Source organism: Sylvia atricapilla, chromosome 6 (assembly GCF_009819655.1).
Source record: "Sylvia atricapilla isolate bSylAtr1 chromosome 6, bSylAtr1.pri, whole genome shotgun sequence".
Lineage (NCBI taxonomy): Eukaryota > Metazoa > Chordata > Aves > Passeriformes > Sylviidae > Sylvia > Sylvia atricapilla.
This window is the reverse complement of record NC_089145.1, coordinates 45,968,517-45,996,027: the sequence shown is the minus strand read 5'-3', so window position 1 is coordinate 45,996,027 and position 27,511 is coordinate 45,968,517. Positions and strand designations below refer to the sequence as shown.

Below are 27,511 nucleotides of genomic sequence, written 5' to 3'. Positions count from 1 at the left end.
AGGCAAGCATGTCTAATTTTACCAACTATTTTCAGCTCAGGGAACTTCTGAGTTCAGTGTGGTTTCTGTACAATTTAAAACTCTCAATGTATTTCTCTTCCATGTAACTGCCCATTGACCTTTGGGACTACTCATGCCAACCTTTACCACAAATGGTACTTGGCAAAGAGTCTCACACTGTTGAATAATCACTTCCCCCTATTTGCTTTGACTACTTCCTATAAACTTCTTTGCACTGGAAAGTAAAGAAATTACCCATCCCTGTCTGGATCACTTGTGACCTTGCAGACCTCTCTCACATTCCCATCAGTTGCTGCTCTTTCAGACTGAAGGGCTCTGACTTAGTTCCTCTGTATGTGGAACTCCAACCGTTTGATCATTCTTGCTATCATTACCTGAACTTTCTCTGATACTATGACATTCTGAGAGAACCAGAATGGTGCACAATACCCATGGTGTAAACAAATCCTGATTGCTTGTTAGCAACAAATCCTGTTGCTTCCCCCAGGAAGAGTGTCTCTTCCCACGATCATATGCCCTCCTAGATATGAGACACAGACAGCACACAGTGCCACACTCAAGTCAGTTGACAATTACATCCCCCCAAAGAGTGGACAGAAGTTCCTATCAGCAACCCAGACCAGTTACGTACACATACTGAAAAAGAAGGAAGACATAATTCTTTCAAAAGCATTCAGCTATTTTACATACCAACATCTATCCTATACAGGATATAATTGGGCCATTATAAATGGCTTTGTCAGAACACAGGAAAGGAAGCACAGGCTTCACAAATCCCAGCTTTTCTTGGCTTTAGGGAGAATACAACAGCCAACTGCCTCTTTCTCAAAGAAGTCTCCTATCTCACAGTCTAAACTTAAAGTTTGTTAAGCACATGCAATGAAGAGAGATTTAGCAAAATCAGGCAAAATGGTTTTTTGACATCTGACCTCTTGCTTCCTGCACTGTACATCAGGAGCGATGACATATAAATCAATGGCCCAGAGTACCCTTCCTATCCAAGTCTACTTATTCCTATGATCCTGCTGGTGATAAATATGTATAAACTTTATATTCTGCCACAAAGCCATTGTTTCTTGAGAATAACACCCAGGGGAGCCACATGTATAAATCTGGTACCAGAATTGTCAAGATTACATTACTGTTCAGCCAAATTAACTCTCTCAAATGCCCCTGAATCCCTATAGAAAACAGCTTTGCAACCTTCAAATTGAGACTAACCACATGTAAATACGTAGAACATGAAACTACTGAAGTTTTAGTAGTACCACACGGTCCAAACTCAATAATAAGAGTAAATTTGGACCTTTAATGGAGATTGCTATCCTCCAAGTAATCCAGTATAAGCAAAAATCTTTATCACTGCTGCTACTACAGTAATTAAAAATACTGAAGATCTGCCTCTTAATATTCTTAAAAAAGTTCAATTGTAAAATCATGTGGCATCCTGCATTTACTTAGTAAGGGAAAACAGAACACCAGCAAAAGCCTAAGTTTAGGTTCAAGCTTCTGCAGCTGTAAGAGATAAGAAAGCAAAAAACTGTCCATTTAGGACCTTAAGGCACTTGAAAGGAAAACTAAAGATAAGAAGATTTCAATCCAAAGAAGAGATGGTACTCTCTCTCAACTGAGAGTTCCAAAGGCACTGAAAAAAACCAAATTGCTGACCTGGAACAGAAACTCAGACAGGAAATATCAGATTGACGTGAGTCTTCAGGCTCCAAGACAAGAGAAACTCAGATATTCCTGCCACAGGGTATTAGGAAAACGTTGGAGTAAAAAAAGATTTGGAGTGGTTGTACTGCACTGATCTCTACAAAGTGCATGCCAGAGTAGCTTGCTCTTTGGAAGGACAGGAATCCTCCACAGCTTAGCTGAAAGTTGATGTTTTGTTCCAGTCAGTACACTCAAAGTTGCAAAACAAGCAATTGCATTTGAATAGTTTCAGTGCTCACAATTAAACTCCTTCTGCAATTCACTTCTATGTGGGCCTCTACCACAACACTCTTATTTACCTACAGTGATTTCCACTGTAGAGAAACACAGACATCATAACTGATTCGGTGTTTTTTCTAACAGCAGTCATTAATTTGACATTTCTAAGGCAAAACTATGGTAAGCTTCCAGAAATAACAAAGATAATGTAGTGTGGAGTTCCACTAAATTAACTATTTTGTGGCTATACAATGCAGAACATCCACTAATGCTTCCATTTCTGGGTCATCAGGTTGCATTAAACTAAATCAAGAAGATTTTACCAAGCACTGTAATCCAAGCTTCCTGTGTGCAATTAAGTACTCACTATATTAATAGAACAATCAACCAGGAAGCATGCAAGGAACACGTGTGGGTTTTTTAATGTCATGGTTTTAATTACATTTTTCTGAAAATGCAGAGCCTGAGGAAAGTGAAAAATTTCCTGCAGTTCACAATTTGCTTTAGCAGGTGTATGAAACACTCTGATAAGGTCACAAATGCAAGAGGGGTATCTTTGCCTCAGTTTTAAATGAGGCTTTTCTGTTTCAATGAAAAAAACATTATTAGGCTTGAAGTTAACTTTTTGTTCACTTTGCCTTGCCCAAGCCCTTAACTACAGATATAACTCAAAATAATTCCAAAAGCTAGGTAATCTCTTCTGTATTCAGGATTATTCCATTGCATAAAGACTTCTCATTCAAATGAGACAAAAAGCTAGAATTTTCTTGCTGTCATTAAACAGACTGATAATTTCTATTTAATGCTTCAAACCACTACATTTTGTAAAAATGCTTCTTATTTTCTTGTGGTGCAATTTTTCTGAGAGAGTGTCATTACTTTTATTACTTCTTCTTCACTGTTTGTACAGTGATATTTTAAGTTTTTACAAGACTCAAACAATGCATGTTCCAGCTGTACATTATCAAAACAGAGAATCATGTGGCTACTTATGACAGAACGTTTCCTGAGGATTATTTACTGTTCTGACAAATGTATCAAGGATGGAAAACTGTGCACTTAGTGGTGAAGGCAACATTTTTGCTCAGTACCTTGACAATCTACATAATGGAGTATATATGACCTCAGGTTCTACTCCTTTTTTGTTAAACTTCTCACTGATAGCTACAAAAATGAACCCAAGTAATAACTGTTATTTGTACACCACAGCTTTCATCCAGGAACTTTTAAAACTTTTTAAAAGTGTACATATACTGTTCTCTTTTTTACACAGCAACAGCCGTGCATGCCAAAGGAAAATATCCAGTACAGAATGAACAGCATCTAAGACTCCTAACTTGGAGTCTTCCATTTTAGTTAGTTGTCTACTGCCTCCCCTCCCAGCTGTGCTCTCAAAAGGCACTACCAGGAATATTTAAGTTTTTAAGTTACATGGCTAAATTTGAGCACTAGGAAAAGATAAGACTGCACAGACATTTTAAGTGATGCATGAATACCAGGTATCTTCTCAACATGAGAAAAAAAAGTCCAAGTCCCAAAATCACATCAAAATACTTTTCTGAGCAACATTTCCCATCATCTGTGTCTTTACTGTGAATGTAAAACTCAGCATTATTAAAAGGCACTGAAACATGATCACTGCTTGATTAACCAAACCATGTTAAAACTGTTGATATGCCTGAACCTTGACACTGATCCCATCTTTACTTCCAAATTACTTGTAGGAAGCACAATTTTGTCCTATTTTCACTCATCCTTAAAAGAAGAAACAGTGTCATTGTTACCTTTGTGAAGGCTCGGTAGCATAAACCACATAGTTCCACCAGGTAGGCCAGAGTGAAGACAGCATTCTGAATTACAAAACTTAGTAATTTTGAAAAAGGTTCCAGAAGACTCTGCAATGACATGTGTTACAGAAATCAATAACTCATGGCCCAAAAAAGCAAAGCAGCATTCCAGCTCTGAAATGCCTGAATGGAACAGCACTATTTTTAGCTCAGAGGCTATCTGCCTGGGATTCACACTGGCTTGGTCAAACAGCTGTACCATATGCCTCCTCATGCTTCCGTCAGAAATTACAAACAAAAAGTTAGAAAATAGTTTCACTCGTGACACAGTGTTTATAAGAGATTCTGTATAGTTTATGCAGGAAAACCTCACTGACTTCAATGGAATTGTACTGGAAAATGTCTAAAGAAGCTCATTGCTCCTTTTTTTTTTTTAAAGAAAAAAATAGAGAAGGAAAAAAAGAGAACATCAAATCTTTAAGAAGACATACATTCACACCCACACACGAATGTAATTCTACCCCCACTTTAATGTAACCTAGATTCCAAAGCTCTTATCATTCTCCAAACAGTATTGGACTGCACAATTTTATGCTTACATATAATACTTTCCTAGCCAGGGGATATGAACACATTCATACAATTGCACAGGCTGGCTAAATCTGAGGCAATAGAATTTTGTCTTCTTGGAACTTACCCTGGTGGCACTAGTGGTAGGTATCTTCAACAAGCAAATCATGATTCTTAAACTAGAGTCTAAAGAACACTGAACATATTTGAAGGCAGAAAAGAAAAAGAAAAGAAATTAGTACCTTTTTGTGTACATATCTTGCTTATAGTGGTAGCAGCTATGACTAACTTACAAGTGACGTCTGAAAAATGATCCCTCATGATTGATTTTTAACTACTTTCTCTAAACTGGTTTATTCTTGAACACAATCTTATCCTAATCATACCTCTTCAGCAGTAACATACCAGAGCATAGGTGCCCACCATCTACCTTATTTTATATTTCTGTGTTTGTCCTGGACTATGATATTTTCCCTCACATCACAAAACATCTCTCAACCTGTAACACTGGAATATGCCCTGGCAGCAGCTGTTTCAGATTCCTTAAGATGTTCCTTATGATGTAATCTTTATTTCAAGTAAATCATACAGGTTACAGCACTGAATGGACTTTTCAGGATCAATCCATTGTCTTGTCTCACCCCTGCTGTAAACATCCAGAATATTCAAGTGCCCCCTACGACCCTAAAGAAAAGAGCAGGAGACTGAAAGTTCAGGAGCAAGCTATCACTTTACTTGTATCACTAATAATACCTCCCATGAATGGAAGGGAAATCAGAGTAAACACTCCACCTAAAGGTTCTGTGAATGGTGGATATGCAGTTGGAATCACTAAGATCCAATTAATAATTTTTTATTTATTTCAATTACTTAAGATGCAGTAGATTGGGGTGGCTAGTACACAGAAGCAATGGTTATTGCCTGTTTGGCTTAGTAAGTGCTGAAGGATAATGCCACAATTTACCAAAATCTAAAGATGTTTCAAGGTCTGACTATTGCATATAGTGCCAAGGAATTTAATATCATTCATGTAGCCAGTTAGTAACAACCAATTTAAAACACAATGTTATCAGTCACAGATTTAGACTTTGGATCCCTCAGCCCATACAGAACAACACTGCTTTGTACAGAAGAAATTACCACTGGGTTTATTCACACCACAGTTTACTGGAAAGACTCAGAAGTTTTTACTGTGTTTGCTGAAATATACACACTAGAATATAAGATCCTGCTGTTTGACCTCTGAGCTCAGAAATCAGAGCCCAGAGCTTCTGGTTCAGTTTCTGTAACAAAATTCTATAACAATCAGAACTACAACCTGGTCAGCCAAACAGGCTAAGCCCAAGTCCCAGTAGTCTCAGTTCTCTCTGCCTGACTAATGTGTATTTTTAGCAAATTAAATAGGTGGTGCTGCTCTTCTTAAGAATTTTATATCGTTTTAATAGTTAAAACCAGATGGGTTTTAATTGTCTAAATATTGACTCTCTCAAATGCAGCATTCTAGTCCAAGACAGGGCATAGAAATGCATAGGAAAAATGCCAAGAAAGAAGTGAAAAGTACCCTGGTCAGAGTTGCTGTTGTTACCCACAGAACACACAATTAAAGGGGTGGATCAGAGATACAATAAATCCAGTCCTCTGGAAAGATTAGCTGAATCATCAGGAAACATTCACAACAACCTGCTCTGTGCAAAAACTGTGGGTAACCAGTCAGTTTCAGTACATCCTGACCAGCGGCAACACAGCTTGCTTCAGATGTCCACACATCATACCTTAAGAGGCAAAACACATGGGAGTTTAGTAAGAAAGGTCTGAAACTGGTTACTAATTGTGGTCCAGAGGTTGCTGGGGGAATCCATCGGCAAGGCTTCCATAAAAGTAGCAATGTTTTCCAAACAGCGTAGCATCGCACCCCCTGCTGGCAAATTCTTCTTGTTGTTTAAGCCCTGGGAAACAAAACGAGAACTGTGAACAATCATACACAGGCAGAAATGGTCCCTGACACGGTACTTGGAAGTGCTGAGGTAAATTTGTTGAGACCAAATACTGCATACTTTTTCTATAATGCTAATGATAGTGTTGTTGGGAATTTGAGCTATGTATGTGAAAGTTAGTCTAACAGTTCCTAAAGTACTGACAAAAAGATTTTGAGCCGAAATATAATAAGCAGGGCCCTAACTCATAATGTGCGTAGACTAGCATGGCAGTAGAAAAAAACAAAACTAGAAGTATTCATCAGCAGATTTTTCATGTTTTTCTTTATATGGTTTTAAAGAAGATATGTTAATTAATGTTCCATAGACCATGTATGCTTTTGTGGCTTGTGTCCTAGAGTGAGGCCTGAAAATACATGAGCCATTTTAAGGTGATGCCAACATCTTGTATGAGGCAATTGCCATGTTCTTGGAAGAGAAGGATACATGCAGGTGACTAGTTCTAACAGGAGGAAAAATGGTACAGTAGAAATAAGCCAGCTGCATAGAAGGCAGTCAGTCAAAGGCAGGCAATAGATTTTTGGAATACTTAAGAGAAACTGTCATCAGACAAAATGAAAAGGGAGAACAGTGATGTTTGAGTAGAAATGTTCCTGAAAACAAAAAATAGTCCTTGCGGAAGGAATGAGACACACTACCAGTGGTGAGGACAGCCTAATTACTTCCAAGGGAGAACAAAACAAAAATACAGTGGTTTTGATGAAGCAAGTTTGAACATGAATGAGGAGAACTTACCCTGATAATGCTAATAAAATCAGCATCACTAACATAGCCAATTGTCAACATACCTCCAACAGCTGGCTCAGAGCAGCAATGGAACTCAGCTCACTGAAGTCCATCAGAGATGTGGCTAAGGTCCGTAAAAAGCTTCCATCTGAAATTTGAATGACATTTTTGCACTGGTTGCTCCTACAGAGGAACCTGAGGGTCAGAAATGCACTCAGGTATTGCACATTACCTTTAATAATGCTCTGGAAGAGCTGAGGGAAGATGCCATTGGGAGCCAGCTGATGGAACACACAACGGAGGAACTGCTTGGCCACACCTGCAGCATTTCCAGGGATCATCATGCTAAAAATGAAGAGAAAAGAAAAGAAGAAAAAAAAATTGCATTGCAGATTAAACACTTGTCATAGCTGACTACGTGAAGAAAATAAAGATGATGCTATTCTTTTTAATTATGGAAGTGTTCAGTTATGAGTGAGACACTCAAAACCAGAAGTGTCTTGATCCTGAAAAAAAATATAGCATGTTGATTTTAAGACTTGAGCTCAACTATGAATAGATAAAAAAATTACATACATGTATTTGAAATATTTTTCCCAATAAATACCTGTATTTTTCCTGATTGCCCACACAGTTTTGTTTGTGAATCATCTGAATTTGAAATATATTCCTGCTCTCACCTTATGTATTTCAATGAGACAGCATAAGACTGGTTTTTCATAAAACACATGAACAACAGGTAAACAAAAACATTACAATATTCATTTGCCTCCTGCAGTTTCCTTCAAAAGGTGAAGTACTCCCTAATCATTCATAAATGAATGGTTTAATTTTTAAAAGCCTAAGTATTATCTATTTACTCACAAACTACACATCTTAACATGCTTTACAGCTTCACAAAATCAATTTACCCTATTCAGCATCCGATTTACATAATGAGGCATCACTACCAGGGATTCTCCATGGCTAAGGATGACTCACTTGATTGAGTGTATGGAGATAGTTTATCAAGACAAATACTGAACACAGAAACAGTTAGAAAAAGCTGTACTGAAATTGTGAAGACCAAACAGCATCTGAATCCGATTTTTTTCAGCTTTAATACAAATGAATATAGGCTCCTGTACATCTCCAGAAAACAAGGGATATTTGAAACAAGTAGTAAAGGCAGATTTTTTCCTTTTACTCACAAATTTTAAGTAACATATTTTAAAAGTTAAATTTAGTTGATTTCAAGGTCATGGAAGACGATATTTTAGATTGATTGTTTCAATCCTTTGCTACCATACCTTTCTGCTTGATTAGAAAAACTGGTACTTGATGCCAACCTGCAATAAAAATAAAAAAAGAAATTGAAGCTCATACACCTTTTGTGTGTGCGTGTTTCATTTTTAAGTAAGCTAATAAAGTACTGCTTCAAGTAAGTAATACACACAAATTTTAGGAAACATTTAAAATGTTACCATAAGGATCTTCTCAAGAGCACCTAAACTCAGAAAAATCATGTTTGCATGACATAAACTCTATTCAGTCTTGCAGTCCACTAATGCTCAACTGCTCTAAAGACGAATCTTGCCTCCCTCTAGTAGCACAAAGATAATGAAGTAATATTTTTGCCCTACAGCACATCACGGATAACTAATGTTTTAGAGAGAAAGTTTTTTTTCCAGAAGCTGCCTATTGACTGAATTGTTTCAGATTAATGCAACAACACAGACTAAGCAAAAATTCTTTGCTTGGCTGTCTAAATGGAGGCTTCTAGTTCCAGATATTGGCACCTAAATAACAAGCCAAATTTCAAAAACCCTAATTACTTACAAGCTCTTCCAAAGTCAGGTGTCAGATGAGAAATACCCTATTCTCAAAAAACAGGTCATTCATTTTAGTATCTAAATATAGACTTGAAAGCCAAATATGGGCATTTGGTGGTGAAAATAAGTAAAATCACGCAATTCAATATGCAGGACACATAAATGAATAGAATCAGGGTTTACAATATCAAAGCCAAACACCTTAATACCAAAAGTCACTAAAAAAGCTGTACACTCTAAAGCCAATATAAAGATTGACACTGGGATCATCCCTTATATACAAAATACCATAAAATTTTTACTTGCAACTGCTGCAAATCAGTATTTCAGATGGTGTTATTTGATAAGTCTAAGGGAAAAGTTCATAGAGCTACACTATTTTATATCTAATCTTCAGTGGGCTTTTTTGATTCATGATCCTTTTATCCTGGATTAAGCTGTTGCTCATCCTTGGTCACCCTCTGTTCTGAAGACAGTTTCATCTCTAATCAACACAATAAAATCCAAAAAGGACCGTAAGGAAGCTCAGTCAAATGCAACAGCATGAACCAAAATTATGGTGATTTTAATGAATTATGCATGACAAGCTGGAGACACAGCATACTTCCAACAATGCAATAATCTCAACTTGATGGTGCAGGGGATTAAAGATAATATTAACTTCAGCTAATATTATCTTTCAGTAGCAGAAATAAGAAAAACACATTGGAGTTCCTGACTCTAGTATCGTTAAGAGGAATCCTGACTAAAATACAACACATTCTTTCTGGTGTGCAAAGCTAATTCTGGGTGACAAAGGCCTGAAGCTACCATCAAGCAATACAGGCTATTATTCTGGAATAACTGTAGCAATAGCTTACAGTAAGGCACACAAAAATTTCTGCAGAATGCAACAAGACCAATCACATACCCAATAGGCATGATGCCTACTTTCAAAATTCTACTGAAGAACAGAAACACAACAATGTAAAATCTTTTTTCTCAAAGAAATCAAAGTCTAATATGTCTTTTTTTTTTTCCTTTTGAATATGATAACGCAAGCATGGGCTTTGTGACAAACAAAACACTAGGTTTCTAACTCTGGAAAACTTCACCTGACTTGAACTACAGTAAACACTTGGGAACATCTGAAACTTTTCGAAATGTACAGTCTGTATATATTTATCATTACTACTCTAAATATTTTATTGCACAAATGTCGTGAACTCTCATCTTTGCCTCCACCTTGCAGACCACAAAGCAGAACAGGAAATGGATGTGTTCAAATCTGTACGTGTTAGAAACAGAAGTTAAGTTCTTCACAGCTCTTCACTAAATCAAGTCTAAATATAACTTTCAAAAACAGCTTTAATGCTTAGAAAGATAAACCTCACAGTTAAATAAGAACCACCAAGTCAAAAATCTTGATTCAGGAACCAGATCATAAACTTAAATGCATGTCAGAGTCTTAGAAACACTTCACTTGTCAGTAATGTGAATTCAGAATTTTTTTTCCCTTCTGAAAATCCCAACAGACGCCTACATTTGCCCATAGGTACCTAAATAACTTTTGAAAATCTTTCTGTGTGTTGTTTAGGTATTCTGAAAGACCATGCTTCTCTGCTTATATATGCTGCTTATTTTGCATATTTTCAAAGTAATTCCTTTGTGGCGAGCCTCTTATTTGACCTAGAAATTTTGTCAGAAATTGCAACCAGAAGGAACAAGACAGAACGTTTACCAGGAATACCCCATGTTGCACTGTCATCTGCTTCTCTAAAGTCACCTGACTCTAAAGATGCAGCATTTCCCCCTCAAAACACAGAAGAAGGTAGCCCATGAACCCCTCATTCCTTGATAATTCATTTTTCAAATTATCTCCTCTCTGTGCCTGTAGTACTGCTGTATTTACAAGAGTCACACAGAATGGGTAACATCCATCTAGAGCAGAAACTTTGCCTCCATCAGAGTTAATTAGCAGTGAAAGCAGGGAACTGCAGCCTTGCAATTAATGGAAATGGAGGACTTGAAGAGCTGCTGTATGGAATTGGGAGGGAGAGGAGAAGCAGGGCTGTGGCGTGCCATGCCCCTGGAGAAGCCACAGTCAAGCAATTTGAACTTCAGCCACCAAAAAGAACGTGGAGGAGGAGAGCTGTGCAACGTTTCTGCAGGTCTAATGCTGCTCAGAAATTTATTCTGGAACATTCCATCACATCCATCCCACCTCTGAGGCAGGAAGTCGTGGAAGTGGCTGAGACAGCAAGCACACATAATCCAACGGTAATGGTACACCTCAATTATCCCATGCACACTGGGTAAAAGTAACTAGAGAAAAATAATGGCAGCAAACATTTGACTTTCTCAGAGACAATCTCAGAGCAGATGGTTTGGAAGCCCTTATAAGGTAATGTAAATTTGCAACTAGCATACAAAATATGGCTGCAAAGCCTGAATATTATCAGGTATGCCAATGAATGATCATATCTAGGAGCCAACACTCCTCCAGGAGCAAAGTTCAGAAAAGCTGACTACTTCTAAAGCAGGAACCACATAAAAGTGAAAAATTTTGTCAAAGCAGCAACAAGGGGGAGTCAAGAGAATTCAATTTTTGTAAAAAGCACAGAAGCTGTTTATGAGCATTACACTGGAAACTCAGAACCAAGGCACTCTAGTTGTTAAGAAAGACTTCAAGAGAGCAGAAGAAAATAAGGTAAGGGAGGTTATTAGAAAAGAGAAGGCTTCTTTCAAAAAGATGAAGTCTTGTCTCAAATGAAAGCAGAAAAGAGCATAAATTCTGACAAATGGGGTATAAAAACCACTAGGAGGGCGGACCAAAGTGCTCCAAAAATAGCTTAAGGAGCAACTAGGAGGAGGAATAAAAACTAACAGTAGAATTTTCTTTTCTTTCAAGGACTAATAATAATAAGAATAAGAAGCACACCAGTTGCTGCCCCAGTTATCATTCAGGTAATAAACAGGCTAGTAAATAAATAAGGGTACTGTAGAAAATCTGAATTTATTCTTTACATCACTGCTTATAGTGGGACAAGCTGAGGAGATTCCTGAGCTGGAATTTCCTCTTGGAGGGTAAAAAGGGAGAACATCAAAGGAGCTGCCAAAAATTGAACTGACAGTGGAAGAAATTACGTAAGAAATTTATAAAATGATGAGTAACAAAGACACAAGACAGCACCAGCTGTTATTCACTTAAGAGTTTTAAAATATACACCTTTGTACACTGAAGTTTATGTAAACCCAATTCCAAGTATAAATTTTTTTCATTTTCATTGGAGAGAGGAAAGGCCTGAATTTACCTCCCTACAGACTGCATGATGTCCAACAGCAGAGGAGCAGCCAAGTCTGGACTGAGGTGAATGAAGGTTGAGAGCACAACTATGGCCAGGCCGAGTGTTTCTTCATCATATTCTTCAAGAACAGCCCCACAGTCATGGCACCTGCAAGGGAGTTTTTAATCCTCATGTTAACAAGTTTCAAACAAAGCATTACTATACACAGATCTGTGTATAATTATGTCTTTTAAAAGTATTATTACTCAGTACATTCTATTCCACATTTATTTAGAAAGATAACGTAATCGTGATCTTTCTATAATTAGTAACAGTCCATAGTTTTCAAACATTAATAAAACTTCTAGCTAGCTACACTGCCTGTCTCTTTAGTGACAGATGAAAGAGGGCAGGCCTTGTTTTGAATCCTTCATTGGTAACTGTACTCCAGCTTCCTCATTATTGGGCTGCATCAGCTTGCACTATCCAAGAGAAATCTGCAGCAGTGAAGACTGGCCCTCAGCAGTGTGAGCACAGCCCATTTGTGCAGCTTGGGCTAAGTCCCAGGCACCATAGACACAAACAATGACACTCACAGATGATCTTAAAGAGATGGAACAATTTCACATTGCCCTTCCTGTCAGTCATAAATTATGAATAACAAATTATACAATTAGAAAACAATGATGTGATTGGTTCCCACAGCAGTTACAGCTATTAAGAAATAAATGAAAAGACCTCTCAGGGGCACAGAACCTTAGATTTCAGAAAAGTCTCCTTTCTCAGGGCAGATTTGCTGCTGAGTCACTTATCCTTCCTGAAATGCTCAAAGACAACTGATGAAAGTCTGAAAGGGCTCCAAAATGTCAAATTATAAAGGGGATGTCAGATTTGGGAGAGACAAGACAGGCTTTCACAACCTATGAAAAAGGCAAACCAATGTGGGAAATTGGTTTATCTCAGCCCCATAAGAAGGCTGGCTTAATTTCATCAATGAGTTGCAAATGACTCCAACAGATTGTGAGATTTTAACTTAATGGAACTGAACAGGCAATTTTCTTGCCTTTTTTACTGAACATAAAGAAAATATGCTAACGAAGTCATGGAAGTCAAGTTCTGTATGTTAATGTCTGTATGTTAATAGGCAGTGCTTGAGCTTTGGTGAAACGGCCAAGGGAAGTGCCACAGACCAGACTAACTCTGGGATGCTTCACTTTGTCACACAATGAAGTCCACTAGCAGTCACGGCCTGCACAATGGTCCTGTCTTTCTCCAGTGATCATCCCTGCATGTCTGTCTGTCTACTGGACTGAGCACACAGAGGAACTTGTGGTTTCTCTTCCCAAGTTTTGAACAAATCAATGCATGGCTCCCTGCTGACTGCTTTACTACTCTATTTAATGAGTACACTTCTGTGTAACATTCCCTTTACAGGCATTTTAACCAAACAATAAAGGCTTGCAAAAGCTTTGAGGATCAGTGAGTATCAGCATTAAAAATGCTATGTACATTACATATGAGGACACATCAACAGCTACAGGTTTCAACAGAAACCCAAAGGAATTTTAAAATGGAACTTCTCTCTTTTTTTTTCCTTCCCCTAGGACAAAAGAGGTTTCTGATGGATCACAAGGAATCCTTGATTTAAAGTAAGATGGAAAGTGCTTCCCCTGTCCCCTGTGCACATGCAATAGCCTGAGTCATCATTTCACCTGTGCACAATCATCCAGGTTCTACTGAATTGAAAACACATCCTGCTAGCAGTGTTTAGAAAATTTTTACCTTGGAGTAAAAAAAAAAAACAAACTTAGCATAGAGATAAATGATAGAAAGGACTCTGTATTTGCATCAAGTATATCTATACTTGGCATATTTGAAGTTCGACTAGTTCTTTGAAAGGAGAGAAAAAAACCCACTTACTTGTCAGTCATAAGAATGGGCTGGTCATCAGCAAATTCTTCTGGTGCAGGTACAAACATACTGACTATACTGGGTGCTGACAGCAAACTAGACTTTGTAGCACCTTAAGGCAATTAGGAAAAGAATGTAAAAAAAGAAAGAATCATCAAACAGAAATCCAAAATGCTTGATGAACAGACTTCTCAAGAATAGCCATAATGGCTTTACTGTCCCTAGAAATAAGAAATAAATTGTGTCTATAAAGAGACATATAAGCACATTCTTTGCTTCTGCTAGATTATTCCAATTAGCTAGAACTATCAATTAAAAATAGATAAATCTCTGGGGAAAAAAGATAACATAAACCAAAAATTCCAGGAAATTGGATGCAATTGTATCTACTAGGTAGATAAGACGATTCTACAGTTGCTACAAGACTGGACATCAGCAGATTTGCAGTATTCCCCCATACATTTGGGAAACAACCTCTCATAGTTCTCGGTTACATGAAGAAGGATTAAGTTCACATGTCTTGACACCAGGTCATCAATCTATTCATACTATCCCTAACAGAGCCACAGGAGATAAATCAAGAAAGGACACAAAGAAGAAACAACTCATAAGGAACTATGAACATTAGAGGGCTGATCATTACAAATACTTTCCATTGAAAATCTTCAAAAGTATCTTTAGTCTTCAAAGCTGAGTTGTTCAGCGGAGAGCACAGCCCACTGTCATCATGCCAACGTATGGGGCTACCTTTGCCCTTGGCAGTTCTTGTGCACCTATGTTCTGATAGATGCATTATGGAATATCCAAAAGTTATTGATTATGGAATATCCAAACTCTTGACTTCTCCAAGTTCTGCTTTCCCAAATTACAGTTTAAGTAATCCACTGCAAATTTACTTTCTGGTTGCTTCAATCTATAGATTCAGATTTAATGTTAACATTAGCCTGCTCTGGTAATATTTAACTATAGAAACAGAAGGAAGTTTCTCTATGTAAGGTTTAGATGGAATTTATTATTACATAATCCTGGTTACTGCAGGAAAAGAAAATTTAACATCAGCTCACAGGCAAAGTAAGCTAAGAAGCTCCCACAATTTCTGAACTTAAAATAAGTGAAATGGAGTGAAATGAGAATAAGGCAGGTTTTAAACAACCATTTTATGAAGCATGGAAAGAAACATTTATTTTACATCCATAGTTCAGAACTTTATAATTGCTCCCTAAGGTTTTATTGGATTTGAGCAGACACTTCAGGGAGGCTAGAATACTCCAGTAATGTAGAATATCCAGAACGCAGGGGACAGGTACACATTTTATAGACAGATTTTTCTTCCCCTCTCATATGCATAAAGATCCATCAGCCATGACTTTGGAAGTTTCACTATCATACTTTCTGCAGGACAACTGAGGGCTTGAAGAGCTTGAATAGAACACAAAATTCAGCACCATTTCATATAAACCATGGAATCTTCCTGGCAGTCTTGGCAGAGGACCAGGTCAAACAAACACTGAACTAACCTCTGATTCTCAGTGGTGGTCCCTCCAAATCTGGGTTTAGGCAAACAGGGACATTGCACAGCCTCTTTCCATGCTGTATCTGCTCTGTGAATAAAGAAAGAACTTCAGTCTCCAGAACCACAAATCCAGCTCCTGTCACCAGTCAACAGCACCACTAGTCTTAAACAGTTAAAATAGGTGAAAGACAAATACAACTGCTATAGAAAAAAAGGAATTTTTTTTTTTTAAGCATAGAAAAGAAGGTGGAAGAAAGGCCAAAGAAGTCCATACAGGAGAAAGGACAAAGACAACCTAATAAATAATAAAGAAGGCATTTTAGACAGGAGTCATTAAACAGGAAAGAAAGTGCTAGCCATAAATATTCTACAAGATATGGAATATATTAGCCACAAAAAGAGAAAGAAACGAGTGTTTAGAAAATACCAAGACACCACAAGATATAGTTTGTACTGACAGAAGCCAGGCACTTTTTTTTTTTTTTTTTTTTTTTACAGACAGCAAGCTTGGGAAAAGACTGGTTTGAAATAAGAATATAAGAATGGAAGAGACATGACACCTACCCAGGTAATAAAAAATAAATTAATAAAGCATGCATGGATCAAACACATCATACATTTATGTGGGATGAGACTACTTCCTAGTTGGCATACATGAGTATAATGAGTCTTAAAATGGACATTGAAACGATAAACAGTCACACAGAGGATATGTTCTGAAAAGAAAAAAAAACAAAACAACATTGTCCAAATAAAAGTTTTACTTTGAAGCTAGTGATAGAACAAGAGACTGAGAGATGCAAAGCTTTCCAGAAAAGAACATTCCATTTTGCCTCTGCGTGCTTGAAGGCCTTTAGCTGAATTGAATATTGAAGGAAAACTCATAGACGTTGTGAAGAAAGCTACTAGATTTGGAACAGGATTAACTAGACAGAGATTCTGAACAGTTTTGAGTATTGACCTGTTAATTTTGAATACAAGCTAAGTCCTCTTTGTAGAACAAAGGCAGTAACTTTTAAATCTCTAAAACCCTGCCTGAGAGACTCAGGCAGGTGATCCAGCTAAGTCTCTCCAATAAATGAACTTACCTGCTGATGGGAAAAAACCCCCCACTGTTACCACTGGCAAATTCTGACTTTTATGATTTAAGGCTCTTATGCTGAGCATGCTATTCAGCAGACTGGAATAGAAAGTATAATCCTGAACTATGCACCATATCTTTAGCCCCTCTTTAGCTAAGGTTTGATGGAACTTGATGCTGAAGACTAAATTAACCAAAAATTTCAACTCAGCTGTCCAGGGCTGATGGTAAGACATTCTTCAGCATGCTAAATTCCATATAATATTTTAAGCATTCCTTTCTCTAGATGCATCTGGATCTGCTGACAAATTCCTGAGAAGCACAATTTTGTAATGTCACCCACATCAAAATGGGCACAAAATAGCTAGCATTTTTGAAAAAACAGAATGACTTTATTGTTTAGTGACATCTGCTATGAATTTGGTATAACTGAAAGTGTTTCACAGAAGAAAAAAGAATAAAATGAGTAGTGAGTAAATTACATGCTTAATTCAGTTTTCAGTGCTTTGCATTCATCTTAAAAGGAGAAAAAGCAGTGAGTAAAACAGAAACTTCAGGTGTTCAGCATGAGTTGGTAAAAACTTCTTTAAAGAGAAACAAAACCGGCTGGTATAAGGCACAACTCTGTGGTGTACCAATACCATGGTAAACACACATACAAATAAATGATTCCATGCACCAGGGATGAAATCCTATACCTAATGAATTCAACAGTGATACTTCCACTTCTTTCAACAAGACCAGGAAATAATCTGAATAATATGGACAATTATTAAAGAGACAACGATGCACCCGAGTGTATCTCCCAAATATGTAACTATTCCAACTTTTACTAGGTGATAATCTTGTACTGTCTACAAAGATTTAAAGATTCACTTTTGACTTGATACTGATCACTTATATGAAATGGTAGAATAGAAATATTCTTTTTTTTTTCTTTTTTCTTTTAAGTAGATTGTTACACAGTAATTGGTTTAGGAAACAGAAATAAAAAACAATAAATGCAGCTCACCAGTATCCCAAGTGCTGATATTGTGGGGAGCACTAGACTGGTGTTCCAGCTGCCTCTTCATTAGCTGGTTCATTGTCAGAGCTCCCAAAGAGCCTCTTTTCATTTGTCTGAACTGAGCTGCAAGTCAGAAATGCAAAAGGATTTCAGGAGCTCAGACAACATTTAGAACTACTCTCATTTCCTCATCTTACAAGCCAGCATAATACAAATACTGAAATGACAATGATGGCTTGCTCTAAGGATCTTGCTCAAGTCAGTATGCACCTTGCATACAACTACACAGGGTACAATTCTGGCCCCAATGCCATGAGTCAGAAGGGACCTGGATTCACGGTGTCAACTGTCAGTGCCTTTTTGCCTTCAAACATTACGAAAGTTCATCAAAAGATTTGGTATCTGTGAAGTGTTAAGATACTACCCCAAAACTCCCATGGCTGAGAGGCAATAAATGTACACTTGACCCTCACTCATAGACAACTCACATACCAAGCAAGGAAACTCAGCCTCCTCCCAGCAAAGCACGTGCCTGCTGTGTCCATGCTGAACCTAGGAAAGCAAACTCACTGACACCATGTACCACCAGCATCCTTCATGGGTGGCAGGACCTGAACTCCCCTCCTACACAGCCACCCCTCAGGCAGAACACCTGCACATTCTGCTCAAGTGTGGAGCCTTCGAAGATGAGACCCTTCTGTAACTTCACTGTCATTTTTCTTAGGGAGAGATATCAAGCAACAAACATTCAATTTTAAACTTAATTTAAAAGGTTGATTTATGAAATATGTGTTGCTGGATAATGCTCTAAGTAAAACCTTAAAGAAGACTTAAGACTTTTGGTTCATATCAGTGTGGTGCTTAGGAACATGACTTAGTGATGGACTAGCAGTGTTAGGTTGGCCTAAAGGATCTTAAAGCTCATTTCCAACTTAAATGATTAAGGAAGAAAGAGATCATACACTACTCCTGATGTTCTCACTTTCTTCTCCATTCATAGAAAAAAATCAAATTGAACAAGTATAATACATTCACCTGGACAACTGTGCCTGGGCAGTATACCGCCACCATTGAAACTAAAATCATTGTTCACTGTACAAAGACAGAGTTTTAAGGCCCTGCTTGAACAAGTGAAACTGCTGACACAACTGTCCAGGAAAGCTTTTAAAATGTTGCCTTAAGCACAGCTTTAAGTCTTTTCCTCAATCAGCCCTTAAAGCAAGGGCAACAAAGTAAAATCTTCTCCAATTATTTTCATCCACAACCACATTCAACATCATTAAAAAGACCACTAACTATCAGGTAGTTCTATTCTAAAATTCCAAACAGCAACCATCTAAGCTGTGAAATTAAACACAGCATTTCACATTATTAACTGTGGTAAAGAAGTACAGATAAGGGATAAACTGCAACTTTCAGAAAGCTCTGAAGAGCTGAGTGACTTCTCCTAAACTTGCTCCACTAATCTTCTACCAAAGAGTTTAAAATTCAGAGGAAGTAGTGTAGTCCCTCAAAAACAAAATACAAGCCTTGAGTAATAACAACCAAAACAAATACTTCAGTGAAAATTTGCACTGAAATTATTTCATTATTTAAAGTATTTAAGTTTTCCCTCATTACATCTTTTCCAGTTACATCCTTTGAAGTGCATTTAAACTCCTTTTAGCCCTAGTACAGCATTTCTGCAAAGCAGTTCTGGTATAACTGAACTCGTAGAATTAAACCAGACCAAGAGACCATTCTCTGTTTGACTTTTAAAAGTTACATTGCAGTTGCCTTTCACAGCAAATCAAGAGAAAAATAGAATTTCCATCGTTTCCAGGGCAATGATTTTAAATAGATGCTTTATCATTTTATCAAGCATAGATTTTCCTGATAAAAGAAGAGCAATTAATGTTAGAACTGACAAGACTGCTTGGAGTGCAGATGACTGCCAAAATAGAGAAAATGATCTCCTTGAATTTTCTTAGCAGCTTTACATTTGTAATTAAAAAAACTTAATGAATACATCACATAATCAGGCTTTTGTTGAGCAGGTTTGGATTTCCAGGATTATTTACCTGTTTTCTCAATCACAGCAATGATTTCAAATAATGATAAGTTAAGGGGAAAAAAAACCCAAAACACAACAAAATCCAAACAACCAAAGAGCTACAAAAAAACCCCAACTCTAAAACCCCCAAAATATCAGACTTTCCAGCCTTTGAACAGTGCTGGATCCAGGATGATTGCTGTGGAGCAGCATGAGACTTCTCATGCCTGTGACTGACTTGTGGCAAAGGGAGGTCACTGGTTTCAACTGGTTTCAACACCGTGGCTGGTACAAGGCTGTGTTTTGGATCTGTGATGAAGACAGGGTTGATAATAAAGAGATGTTTTGCTATTGCTGAGCAGGGCTTACACAGAGCCAAGGCCTTTTCTGCTTTCTGTGCTGCCACACTGGTAAAGAGACTGGGGGTGCATGAAACTTTGGGAGGAGATAGAGTCAGGACAAGTGAGCCAAACTGACCAAAGGGCATTCCAGACCATATGGCATCATGCTCAGTATATAAAGTGGGTGAAAGAAGGAGGAAAGGAGGACATACTTTCCTCTGTGTCAACTCCCCCTCCTGTGTGGGAGTGATCAATTTCACCTTCCCAAGTCACCATTACCTGTGATGGAGCTCTGCGCTCCTGAAGATGGCTGAACACACGCCTGTCCATGGGAAGCAGGGAAATTACTCCTTGTTATGCTCTGTTTGCATGCACAGGTTTTGCTTTCCCTATTAAACTGTCTTTATCTCAGCCCATGAGTTTTCCAGGTTTTACCCTTCCCATTCTCTCCCCTGTCCTGGTGATGGGAGTGTGGGCAAGTGGCTGCCTGGGCCTTGGATGCCGGCTGGCGGTAGACCTTGACAGGGGGGAGGTTTTCCTCTATCAGGTTTTCTACAAGAAACCTTGAACAAGCCCATTAAAATATCAGTAACCATACAGTGGCTGGCAACACTTTCCATTTGTTATCTACTGATCTTGTCAACCCTTCCCTTCCTCTAGAATTCTGTACTCAAAAAGACAAGTCCAAAGGCAAAACCTTCCCGTTGCAGTCAATGATGTATTCTTTGTGTGGCCAGGCACTGGCTGTACAAGTAATATTACCTACTTGTGCTACAGAAGTGCCTTGTGCTCATAGTCCTGATCTGGGCCTACTATGCAAAGCACTGTAAAGATACATAGTAGAAGATTAAAACCATTTCAATCTAACTGTACAAGAGACACAATGGAAGAATTCATATCCCTTTTTGCAGTTGAAAACTGAGACAAGTTTCCAGAAAGAGGAAAGAGATATCTACATAGGAATGCAGGCTCAACATCATATAGGTACTATTCCCAGTTTCATATGTTGGAATTTCCAGGAATTTTAGCACTAGGCTAAAAGCAAGAGAGATAGGTCTTAACTGGCACCTCTTCAGCTGCTTTAGTAAGTGACATCTGTATCATTAGGTGGCCAACAAATGTACTCTACAGAATGCACATGACCTGAGATGCTTGTGGGAAAACCGGAGAGGTATTGAATTAGCATTTCTAAAATAACATTCTTCCTTTAATAAGCCAGACACCCCTTCCAATCAAATCAGCAGACAATGAATTTCAGAAACTAGAATTTAACATTGCTACAGCAATCTGAAATTGAAGTTCAGCAAGACAGTTGAGATGACCTAGAAGTTCACTGGTATCGAAGGAAGTCATTTCCCCTCGCTTTTTTACCAGCCACTGTTCTCCCCCACTGGCCTTCAGATGTGTTACCTAGATGGACACACAATTCTGAATTTTTTAAGTGTTCTAAGGTATCTCCCACCTTAACATCTTATCTTCATGTGCTTGTTAAGCCATGTGTCATGTCTACTTTAAACAACATAGTTCACTTTCACTCCAGATGGCTATGGGATTCCCAGATAAAGAGTTACCACATTTCAGCAAACAGCTGAGGAAGTGGCATTCAAGTCATTTTACAAAAATTGCAAGAGATTTTTTTTCCTAAGGTACAGCAAAAAATGTACCAAAGGCCATAGTAACAGCCCTGTGGACTCTCATCTTCTGCTTCTGTGCACTGACAGTTGACAATGCTTTCTCACAGGGGAAAATAAACATTCAGCTTTAGTGAATTACTGCTTTTAGCTGCTACCTACTTAATTCAAGAAAACCACATTTGTCAAACTTGCCATGTCCCAAGAGAAAATCTTCAGCTACTAACTGTTAAAATGCTGCTGACCATCAAAGATTTAACAGTTCCAATGATATACAAAACATCTGTACTTCAAAGAATCAAAGGAACTCAGAGGAAGGAATTTACCATACATTATATGTGCATCTGATGCGCAAATACAGTAACTTTGATTTTAATCCTCAAACCAGAGATAAACTTACTTGATATGGAAGAGTGACTACTTGTCTCTGGAACACCTGCTTCAAGGGTTGGTGCAGATGATGACTCTCTTGGCATTTCCAGCGTTGAAAGTCCTTTGGCAGCAGGATCTGCATGTGAAAATCGTGCTTAAACTCTCAGCATTTAAAATCAACAAAGTTTTTTATCCTTCTTCTCCCTAGATGCTGTTTTCACATCATTTCAGTCATCCATTCACCATCTGGCATTCCCAGCAGTTTTAAAACGATTCAGTGTGTTTGTCATAAGAATTCTGATAGGGGAACAGGGATCTATTTCTTTATATCACTTTTTAAAAGAGAATTCTGCCTATGGTCTTTAGAATTCACAACTAATAAATGCACATAGAGTTTGATATTGATCCCACTCAAGAGATTATTGGAACCACCAACGTGGAAATAAGAGAGAGACCACTGATATAAAACTAGTTTGAGTGACAGCTTAGCATCTTTTAAAAGCCTTAACTCCAATATGTCATCAGTTTTCATTCAAGAGGCTGCTGATTTACGATTTGATCCTGAAGATTCAGAGTTTAAAATTCTGCATTAAAAAGGTTCCACGTGGTGCTTCAGAACTGGGACAGCCCTTCCAAGCAGTTTCAATGGTAACAGTGTTCATTGCTGCATGAAAACTGGCCCTTATTAATGGTCAAAAAAGCACCGAGTCTAATTGAACAATTCTTTCAAGACCATGCTTCTCTATATGCAAGGTTCAAAAGCACTCAGCTCTCTTTAATTTTTATAAAGCTCCAGCAGTCCTTCAGCTTATTAGAACCATAAATGGGACGACAGGCCTGAAATATAAAGGGAACAACTATGATTACACGGAACAATTTCACCTTGCAAAAGTGGAATATCTTAAGAAGAATTTATACTGTGGTTCCCTCTGAAGTAATTAAGAAAAAAGTAAGGTCAGGAATTCATAAATATTCCCCCTCACTTTAATGGGAACAAAGAACTGAAGCCTGACAGATTCTGTCCTTTTTTATTAATATGTTAAAAAACTAGTAAAATTCTAATAACTTGAAAAATCCTAGGGAAAAAACCAGCCACACAGCCAAGAAATTAAAAACACAGCAGCTTACAGGTTTTCAAATGGTTTGATAGATCCAACAGAAATCTGAGGAAAAGCTAAAACTCACTTTCTCTTCAACTGAAAAAACTTAGTAATAAAACTTTCCATTGAGATCACCTGAAAAAATGCGTAGGGTACACAGAGGACTGCCCGTCTTTGACTTTTAAATCTTTAACATACACAGGCCATCAAAATTTTGTGGATACCCAGTACTGTGGATACAAAGAAGGCTGCAAACAGGTTTTAGTGTATAAAACCAAAATATATATGTATGTCTATGTCAAACTGTGGTTAATTCCAAGTGCTCTTACTGCTGAAGTCTACAGCCTGCTCAGCCTTGCACTTTGTGATCCATTCTGCTTTCCACTGCCTTATGCTGGCAAAAGAAATAAGTGCCAAAAATCACTACAACAAAAGAGAATCAGCGTAGCATGGACTAGATTAGCAAGATAAAAGGCACAGAAGTATGACCATTTTTCTGACTCCCAGCATCAAAAGGACAGGGGGTTAAATTCCTGAACTTGGATATCAGAATGAGTATTTTTGCCACAGAACTCCACTTCCTTTTCAAATGGGCCCTTTACACATTCATCATACCCGAATGGTTAGCACCTTCCTTGTAAAAAACAAACACCTAAAAGCACTCAGCTAGCACATCAGATGCTATAAATACCCACATCTCTCTATAAACATACACATTTCCTTACACAGGTCCGTTACTAAAACCTTCATGCAAAAATAAACCTTTTGATCGGGTGAGAGAGCTCACCTGCCTCCTTCTGCTCTCCCAGCTTGTCAAGGATGTTAAAAGAAATGTCCAGGTATTCTCTCTGAATAGCACTCACAGCAATCTTCCTCTGCTTCCTCTGGCGAGGAACAATCTGAATCTTAAATTCAGATTCCTCAGTTTCCCCTTCTTGTTTCTGCTCTGTGTTTTGTTCGGTGTCAGACTCTGTATTGGTATCAAGTTTATCACTTTCTGTTTGCTTTTCAGAATCTTCAGGGACTTTAATAAGGACTGTCTTTACATTTGGGCTTGGAATTGTTCCACTAGGTTTAATTTCCTCCACACTGAGCTCAGAGTTATCATCAAGGGACATTTCTGGAAGGGCAGATGATTTCTGCAGCAGGTCCCTTTTCTGTTTCAGTGTTAGCGAGTTTCCAGAGGACATGTCATGAAATTCTTCTGGCTTAATTAACTCTGAAGAGTCCTTCTGATCTTTGGGAGAAGAGGAAATTACTTCCTCCATTCCCACTGAAGCATTGTTGCTTGTATCCTTAGAACTGAAGTCTTTGGAGCAATCTTCAATGCTGAATTGTACCAGCGGAGTTGTGCTGAGGCTGAGTGCAGACACATTGATAGGAGTTGAAGGAGATGAAATAGCAGTTTTGCCAGAGACCTCATCATTCAGTGGGTTTGTTGTTTCTTCTTCTTCATCACTCTCTACTATTCTAAGGGGAGGAAGTGGTTCAAAGACTAAAGAGTCACTGTCTGAAGTGGAGAGCACTGACTGTTTTTCAGGACCCGATGTTGAATCAGAGGACAAATCTATCAGATCTAAATCTTCCTTGGGACCAGCGGTTTTAACCGGGGAGTCCACTTTCACTTCATAGGTTTCCATGCAATTTAGCCTAACCTCTGGTATAACGGGTCTCTTTGTTTCCTGGAAACTCTCAGTGTGAGGAAGACTGTCTTGCGTGTCCATGTGCTCAGCTCTGGTAGAGGAGTTCTGCCGGGAGCGGCCGTGGTCGCTGTGCCTGTGCGCGGCGTGGGCAGCGGGGACAGGCGGCTTTTCTAGGTCACAGCGGTCAATGCAGGACTTCCTGCGATGCTCGTCTAGCGAGAACAGCAGGGAGTCTGCGTTCCCTATATCAAGAGATTTTTGTTTCAGAGAGCGCAGTTTTTTTTTCTGAATGCTTTCTTCTCTCACACAGCGTAGGATACTGTCTTGTAAGGCCCCCGTCTCTCTATATTCAGCCAGCTCTATTTCACCTGATCAAAACAGAAAAAGCTAATACTACCTCAGTTGGAGACTTTTGGCAGATATCTTCATCTTTATATCACAATTCAACATGACATTTTAAATACAAACCCAGTTTAGTCAACATTGCCTACATTTTAACCTCGGAACCAAATTATATGGATTTTTACAACAAATAATAACAAAAACCTGCTATTTGGATAGTAGAGTTTACCTAAATGCTGTCCAAAGTCTATTCATCCTGGACAGATGTACCTTGAAGACAGACTGTTTAACCTTGTGCATTGAAAGGAGGTAGCATAGGCATGTAATTTCCACAGATACTTGGGATGGGTGCATGAAGTACACCTATTATTTACTGCAGCAGAAAGGACTTAAAATGGATGGTTCTGATTCAAGAAGCAAGGGTAGTATTGGCAATGAGGATATTGCAGCACAAGCCTGAGATCAGACAATTTCTCCCTGGTGATCCTAGAACACCAGGTCCAGCAGCTATCACAGCACTCAGTCCTCCCTCCTCATCCTGGGGAGGAGGGCAGTGAGCACAGCTGCAACTGCTGGCACTGCAGGCACTGGTACTTTGCTATGTGAACACACTCACTGAGAACATTTCCAAAGATTACCACCATTATTATTATTATTAATTACACATTTCCACATAAACCAGGATATTCTTAATAATTAATATCCCCATATTTCAAAATGCTCCATATACGAATCACCGTGAAGAAAAAACAGTGATAAAAGTTTAAGCGTTTGCTATAGTCAGAATCACTTCCCCTCCCTCTACAACCTCCCAACAAAAGGGGAAAAAAACAGGCAGGTGTGTTGGTAGTGAAAATTTCTTCAACTTTTTTTAGGCTATTGATTCCAGACACTTAAATTTGAAATCAAAATAGTGCCTACTTTTTGAACACCCCATTTTTGCCAATGCAAAATCATAATAACTGCAGCAGCAACAAATTTGCTTACTATATATAGTTCCACCTTATCAATAAAATCAATTTCTAGGAAAAATAATTTAAGTAAAAAGTCCTCAGCCCAACGATTGAAAAAATTATAAAAAATCCTCTTAATTGTTTTTTAATTCAGAAGGGCTTCATGTTTCAGAAAACTGCTGATTTTAGGTATTTTTACTCTGAAGTGCCTACTTTGAAATTCCTGAAAGATAACTCATTCAGGGAAATGAGTGCTCTTCAGAGTCAGACACAGTAGTTACATTAAAATTAGACAGTGCAACAAACTCTACAAAGAAAGTTGATAGCTTGAAACTAAGAGTAAGATATTGTACTTCTGCATGACTTTATACTAACAAAACAATTCATACTTCTCTGAGCATTCATCTCAACTGGTTGATATTTCACCATTTTGCTGCCACCAATTCTTTTCAGTCTTGCAAAGAAAGTTTGAGACTCTTTATTGCAAGGTCCAGTTGGTGTATCATGAATATCAGATTCATCAAAAACACTGTCTTCCTCTGCTGGAGAAACAAAAAATATTGTTACTCTTGAGAGAATGCAATTTCTTGAACGAAAAGCTGTCTATGTAACAAAACCTCAGCTAGTGGCAACTAAACTTGAATTGAAAAATGAAGATTGCAAGAAAATTTGTATCCCAGGTTTAACTTCCATGTCATTCTTGTGACATCTTGAGTTAAGGTCAGAGACAAATGAAAAATGGGTTACAGTGCAACAAAAGCATAACAAAGCTTTTACCATTCTAAGTTGATCTTCTCTACTGATAGTAATAAAGCTTCTTTAGATGGAAGAAATGCACTAGATCAGGACATTGACTTGAGTAAACAACTTTTGTAGTGCTCACTGAGAAATGGTAAATTGAACAAGATGTAAATTAGTGAAAGAACTGCAAGGTAAGTAACAAACTAGCAAAATAAGAAAGTGAATAAATAGATCATCTTGGGAAGCTGATAATGATAATAGTAATAGAATAAGATCTAAGAGTTTGAATGATGGAATTATTGATCTAAGTAGTAATAGTAAAACATTATGCCCTGATTTGAGACCAGCCAGATGAAAATGGCAAAGAGAAGAAAGATCCTAATCTATTTATCCATTAAAAAAAAAAAAAAAAAAAAAAAAGGCCTCATACCATTTACATAAAATGGCCACTAAAAAAAAAAAAAATCCACAAACATTCCATAGTTATCATGTGGAATCTTTCTGTAATTCTACGTCCAGTGATTCATCTCCAAGGAAGTAAGAAACACTACTGGGACAATAAAGAAAACAGAGCACTCAAAAGAAAAACAAAGTCTGCCTTGTTTATTCTAGCAAGCAAATAGGGAGAGGAAATGCATTTGGTGTCTGAGAGGGAAGGGAAAAGTAAGTCAGAGATAGAATGGACAAAAACTGAAGACTTATAAATGAGACATAAAAATCTTTTGCTTTGAAATT

The 27,511-nt window shown here is 38.0% G+C and overlaps 1 protein-coding gene across 1 annotated transcript in view; it reads right to left on the bottom strand.

The window, feature by feature from the left end:
* Positions 1 to 27,511, bottom strand: part of UNC79 (unc-79 homolog, NALCN channel complex subunit) — a 103,105-nt gene that overhangs the window by 23,217 nt on the left and 52,377 nt on the right. Inside the window, exons 30-42 of the mRNA XM_066321798.1 lie at positions 26,425 to 26,577; positions 23,885 to 25,108; positions 22,026 to 22,133; positions 17,628 to 17,744; positions 15,539 to 15,622; positions 14,031 to 14,133; positions 12,138 to 12,278; positions 8,323 to 8,361; positions 7,266 to 7,378; positions 7,096 to 7,181; positions 6,086 to 6,259; positions 4,441 to 4,509; positions 3,741 to 3,851 (exon numbers count right to left, since the gene is read on the bottom strand). Coding sequence (XP_066177895.1) covers positions 3,741 to 3,851; positions 4,441 to 4,509; positions 6,086 to 6,259; positions 7,096 to 7,181; positions 7,266 to 7,378; positions 8,323 to 8,361; positions 12,138 to 12,278; positions 14,031 to 14,133; positions 15,539 to 15,622; positions 17,628 to 17,744; positions 22,026 to 22,133; positions 23,885 to 25,108; positions 26,425 to 26,577 — 2,522 coding nt within the window. The remainder of the gene's footprint in view (positions 1 to 3,740; positions 3,852 to 4,440; positions 4,510 to 6,085; positions 6,260 to 7,095; positions 7,182 to 7,265; positions 7,379 to 8,322; positions 8,362 to 12,137; positions 12,279 to 14,030; positions 14,134 to 15,538; positions 15,623 to 17,627; positions 17,745 to 22,025; positions 22,134 to 23,884; positions 25,109 to 26,424; positions 26,578 to 27,511) is intronic.